The sequence below is a fragment of the Humulus lupulus genome, chromosome 2, assembly GCF_963169125.1.
Source record: "Humulus lupulus chromosome 2, drHumLupu1.1, whole genome shotgun sequence".
In the NCBI taxonomy this organism is placed as follows: domain Eukaryota; kingdom Viridiplantae; phylum Streptophyta; class Magnoliopsida; order Rosales; family Cannabaceae; genus Humulus; species Humulus lupulus.
Genome location: NC_084794.1, coordinates 58736960 through 58743320, shown reverse-complemented (window position 1 = coordinate 58743320; position 6361 = coordinate 58736960). Strand labels below are relative to the sequence as shown.

General features: G+C 31.3%; 1 protein-coding gene across 1 annotated transcript; it reads left to right on the top strand.

The window, feature by feature from the left end:
• Positions 1–510: 510 nt before the first annotated feature.
• LOC133814308 (uncharacterized) lies at positions 511–1951 on the top strand. The gene is made up of 3 exons (XM_062247288.1): positions 511–1039; positions 1226–1734; positions 1850–1951. Exons 1-3 carry the CDS (start codon positions 511–513, stop codon positions 1949–1951), a joined length of 1140 nt encoding a protein of 379 aa, XP_062103272.1.
• The last annotated feature ends 4410 nt before the right edge of the window (positions 1952–6361 follow it).

Sequence of the window (6361 nt, the reverse complement as noted above, 5' to 3'; positions counted from 1 at the left end):
ATAGTTGAAACTGTTCAACACAATACATATGAAGAAGAAACACAAAAACAGAACACAGATTTAGAAAAGCTAGTTCTTCAACTAAACAACGAGCAATCAGCTACAGAATTACAATATAACGAAGCAACCTACACGAGAAATAACCAGGTACAAACCTTCCCAAATATTACAGACATAGCTGATGATGTAGCAGAATTTATCATAGAGAGAACAGAAGAAAACAAAAGAAAAAGAAAAGAAGAAACATAAATTATAACTGATCATAAAATTTTCAAAGTTGAAGAAGGCTAGATTTATAAGGACAAAAAGCTCTTAAAATCTGCTCTATGTTATTATGCTATGATCCATAACTTCCAATTCAAGACAAAAAGATCTGAACCAAGAGAGTACCTGGTAACCTGTGTGGATGACAATTGTAACTGGTTACTTAGAGCTTCAAAGTTCAGGAAAACAGAAACATTTAAAATCAGAAAGTATGTAAAAACTCACACCTGCTCCTTGGATATCATTATGGAAGACCACAGGCAGGCTAATTGCAATGTCATTGGGGAACTAATAAAATCAAAATACATGTCAATAAAGAGAGTACACACACCACATGACATAATCAACGACATGCTAGATGATTTTGGTGTTTCAATGGGGTACCAAAAAGCCTTGAGAGAAAGAGAAAAAGCTTTAGAATTGGCAAGGGGAAACCAAGATGATTCATACCAAAAACTTCCCATCTACCTTCACATGTTAGAAGTCTCGAACCCAGGTACAATTACACACCTGGTTACAGACAATACAGATCACTTCAAATATATGTACCTAGCATTTGCAAATTCCATCAAAGGATGGAAACACTGTAGGCCAGTCATTGTGATAGATGGAACTTACTTGAAGACATCATTTGGGGGAACTTTATTCACTGCTTCAACAATGGATGCTAACAACAACATATTTCCATTAGCCTTTGGAATAGGAGACTCTGAAAATGATTCATCATGGTTATGGTTTTTCACAAAGCTAAAGGAGACATATGGAGAAAGAGAAGGTACTGTTTTCTTCTTTATATTCTTATTGAAACAAACTAAACTCATAAAATTATTAGTTTAATAATAATCCAGCAATAAAATAGTAAAAACAGTGTAAAAAAAAAATAACAGTCATATAAATTAATGAAACCAGTTACTCAGTTAGGACAGAATAACCAGTCACTCCATTGTGATTTTGCAAACAGGTATGGCAATCATTTCAGACAGGCATAAAAGCATAGAAAATGCTATAGACGATGTATACCCAAAAACTTTCCATGGAGCATGCATATTCCACCTGTTAAACAACATCAAAGTCAATTTCGGTGTCCATGGGGAGGACCTAAACCTAAACTTTGTCAAAGCAGCAAAGGCATACAGGGTACAATCATTTGAGCACTACATGCATGAAATAGACAAGATTGACACATGCATAAGACCATATTTACAAAAAATTGGATATTCAACTTGGTCTAGATGCCATGCTCCAACAAGAAGATATACAATGATGACATCAAATATAGCTGAATCAATAAATGCTGCATTGAAAGCTGCAAGAACGCTGCCAATCACTACAATGATGGAGGGCCTTCGAAGTTTAGTTAAAAAATGGGCATGGAAAAATGGTAACGAAGCAAACAGAACATTCACACAAGTAACAACAGATACTGAAACTGTGCTTAGAGAAAACTTTATTCGTGCCATTAAATTTCAGGTACCTGACATATATTGAGCACTGAATATTATTTACCAAATCTTTTAGTAACCAGTTACTCAAAAATATCACAGTATCCAGTTTCTAACATGTATTCCTCTACTAAAATAAACAGGTCTTCCCAGTAAACACTATACTGTACCAAGTTGTGGTTGAACAGAAAGGAAATTTTTTGGTCAACCTAATGGAGAAAACATGTGAATGCAAAAGGTTCTAACAAGATGAAATACCGTGTGCACATGCAATAGCAGTATTCGCCAAAACACGGCTGAAAACATATGATTATGTTGCTAATTACTACAAAACTACAACTATGAAAGCAACATATGACTCAACTGTTCATCCATTGCCAAATGAAAACGAATGGACACTACCAGAGACTTTAAACAAAATTGTCCTACCACCAAAATCAAGGAAACCACCAGGCCGCCTTAGAAGGAAAAGAATCAGATCTAGAGGAGAACCAAAGGTGCAAATAAAATGTGGAAGATGCGCGCAGCCAGGACATAATAGAAAAACATGCAGGAATGAACCAATCCCAAAGCAGCGAAACCCAACAAAGTCAAAGAAAATAGACAAATAATTTTCTAAATAATAGATATACTACAATTTCAATAATTTCATTTGATGTAATAAAATTGTATCCTAATGTTTTCTACTTCACTAATGTTTTCTACTTCAATAAAAGTACAAACTTTTTAAACATTTTACATTTTATAAACTTGATACTCAACTTCATGGTTCCAAACACAAAGATATACAAAATCTGAAGACTCAAGTACCTGGTTACAACACATATTATAGAAAGAAAAAAAAACAGATGCTATAAGTAAATTTAACAAACGACTACATATACATGTAACCAACGATTTAAAAACCTAATTATATAACCACAAATCTTTCACAAAAAAAAAACATAAATATTATAAACTTGATACTCAACTTCTAGGTTCCAACACAAGATATTCAAAATCTGAAGATTCAAGTACCTGGTTACAACACATAAAATAGAAAAAAAAAAGCAGTTACTATAAGTAAATTTAACAAACGACTATATATTAATGAAACCAACTACTTAAAAAACCTAGTTATATAATCACAAATCGTTCACACAAAAAAAAAAAAAACAAGAAACATAAATAAATAAAAAAATAATTAAAAAAAATAGAAATAAAAACTAAAGAAACAGTACCAGTTACCTGAAACATATAGCTTTTACTATCTAACACAAAAGTAACCGGTTACACCATCTTCATACAATAATAATCGAAACCTATATGAAAAAAAAACATGTACATAACAATATCTTCACACTTTAAAAAAAAAATCACCAACTCTATTGAAAAAAAAACATACACATTAAAATAAAATACATTAAAAAAAAACTTTATATTAAGCCAAAAGTTGAAACCAATTCTTTACATTGACCAAAAAAAAAAAAAACCATACATAAGTACAGTACTAAAACAGTATCCAGTTACAAACCACAATTTCACTATTAAACAAAGAAAAAAAAAAGACATGGTCGTTAATACAACTAAAAAAAAAAACTGCAACATCTCTACTTATAATTCCTCCTCCTCTTTGATTTCTTTGATGGAGCATCATCTTCTGTCTTGTACCCACCAATCTGCTTCTTTTTTGCATGACTATACAAGTTAATGGCAAGATAATCACGATAGGTAGCAATTTTGGCAGCCATGTTCTTTGGGATGTCATCAATCTTTCCATGGATAAACAAATCAGCATACTTGATAACAAATACTCCACAATCACTGCAAAAAAAAAAAAAAAAACAACATATGAAATTATTTAAAACAAACAAAATAGAAAAATAAACAACAATATACAAAAACCAGTTATTTACTTATCCTCTTGAAACGGCAAGTCTTTGGCAAAGTTAAAATCAATTGCATCCTTCTTCCCAACAGAATATGGACCAACATTCAAGTCCAAATCTTTCCTAGAACAATAAAAATCAAGAAAATCTAGAAAATATGGTAAAACAACAAAATAAGCCTTCACATATGGCAAAGCAATACTCTCATACTTCTTCCTCGTCAAAGAGTTGTAGACAGTTAACATCCTACTATTAATGGAAAAGTGAATAAAAACTCAATGCAACTGAACCACATTCACCCAAGGAGTGTTATAAAACTAATATTCACTAATAATGTAATCTAAAATGAGGTTATCAAAACGAATGCTGCTTGAATCACATTTGGCTACCACAAAGTTATCATACAAACTCTTGATACTTGCATCAAACCAAGAGTCTGTAGTTGTAACCCTCTTGTTCAAACCATCAATCAACTTAATCTTCTTCCTCAAGTAATAAAAACATACATTGATATGCTACAAAAAATAAATAAACATACAAAAGTTAGGAACCTGGATACTAGCCAATATATAATAAAAAAAACAAGTTACACACAATGCTACAAGAACCCGGTTACTACCCATAAATAATAAAAACAATTTACACACAGTACTAAAAGGAACCTGGTTACTTGTCTTAACCATGATTAACAAAAAAAAACAAAACATCTAAACAAACAAATACTAATTAATAAACATTATACCAAGAACCTGGTTACTTACAGTGTCCATAAGGTCCTCCCCACAAATTTGAAGCTTGTAAAACCACATCTTCTCAGAAATTTTAACAAAAGAATAATCCATTGGTGGATTGATAATGTTATTGACATCAGAAAATTTCTTCTTCCTTCAAAAAAAAAAAATATATATATATATATTAACAAACAATTAAATATCAAGGATAATAATATTAAACAAAATATAAAAAAACATACTTATTCTTAAAAATCATTTTATCCTCAATCCAAGAAATATAATCCAGGCATTCATTCTTTGAAACATTCTGCCCATCTTCATCTTCAAATGAAGCAATCCTCTAACAGTCACCACTTCCTCTTCACAGTTTCTTTTACTTCAGAAGAACCAAACTCAGTAACAAAATGAGATTTGACATGAGTACTGGGTTTAGGCTCCCTCTTTTCAATAGCAACATGAACTTCATCATCATCACCAACCATCACAACTTTCCAATCATCCTTACTCCCACTAAATCTCTTTTCTCCTTCTGCATACTTAACAGTTTTATCAATAACATTCAAAATCTCTGGATCCACATATACTTCTTCAAAACTTAAACCAACTGAATTGAACTCAGGCTTCTTTGAAAAATCCTATAATGAATAAAAATAAAATCAATTACAACAAATTCAATTTTAAATAAAATAATACAAAAAACAAAAACAAAAATAAATTTCAAAACCTTATCTCCACCCACAACATTTGACAACTCCAACCCAGAATAAACAACATCAAAATTTTCATTTAAATCCTTCTCGACACCCTAAAATAAATAATGAAACTGGTTACAACAGTAACTGGTTACACTAATCAACTACAAAAACACAACATACTATTAAGAAACATAAACTAGTTACCTTACTACCATCAAACTCTTCACCTGAATCAATTCTACAATCCTAGCCAAAAAAAAAAAAAACAATCTGGTTACAACAAAAAATGGTTAAAAAAAACAATAAAGCATAAAAACAAACAAGTTACCTTAGAATCATCAGAAATAGAACTGGAAACATTATCAAAATCAGCTGGCTTTTCCCCTTCATTAAAATCAGCACTTTCATCAATTGTATTTGCAACCTTTTCAGAATTTTTTGCAACAATTTTTGCAATCATTGCAGACAAATCACTGAGTTTCCCCATGAACTCAGATCTCATAACTGCAATGTCACTAATAATAGATTCTTGGCTTGCTTTTATTGATGAGATTGATTCACAAATCAATCTCAGCTTTACACTATCAACCTAAAAAAACAAAATAAAATACTTTACAAAACAGCAAAAAAAAAAAAACATAAAAAGAAACCTATAAATTTCAAAACAAAATAATATTTCTTTTTAACTAAAACAAACAACAAAACTAACCAGTACCTGGGTACTCGAACTACTGTTTCCATCTTCAGCACACACATTCGGCAAGTATAGAGGCTCAAACTTAAACTTCTTCACTGCTGGTTTCTTCCTCTCCTCAGAAGACGGATAGACATTCACGATAGTCAACTGAATAAATTAAAAATATATATATAAAAAATCAAGAAACTGGTTACCATCAACTGAAACCAGGTACACAAACACAAATCCAAAAATGAATAAAACAAATTTAGCAAGTAACCAGTTACAAAACAAAAATATTATACCTTCTGATTGTTGAAAACCTTTACCACCAAGTTTGAATAGAAGGCATTATCAGTACTCTTCCAATTCAACAAACGTGGAAATTTTTTCCCAACCCGCTGACAAAACTCAGGACTCAACTCAGATATACATTCATATATCCATACAAGAAAAGCAATTGGACACCCAAGAAGTTTGTAAGGGTGAAGGCCAACCTTCCCATCAACGAAAAGTCCATCAAAGATTTTATTTCCACCCTTCAAAGCAGTTTTCAAATAATGAAAACTCCTATCTCATACAAACTTCCTAAAACTAATATTTGCTAATTCAGAAAAATCTCGATCAACCATCTCAAAAAAGAAATCATCAACCAACTTCTCACTAGTATAGCCGTACAAAT

Excerpts from the sequence above, each read along its gene's own strand:
- LOC133814308 (XM_062247288.1), top strand. The coding sequence starts at position 511 with ATGGAAGACCACAGGCAGGCTAATTGCAATGTCATTGGGGAACTAATA. Across the intron at positions 1,040-1,225 it reads GACATATGGAGAAAGAGAAG|GTATGGCAATCATTTCAGAC; the intron begins GTACTGTTTTCT and ends TTTTGCAAACAG. Across the intron at positions 1,735-1,849 it reads TTCGTGCCATTAAATTTCAG|GTCTTCCCAGTAAACACTAT; the intron begins GTACCTGACATA and ends TAAAATAAACAG.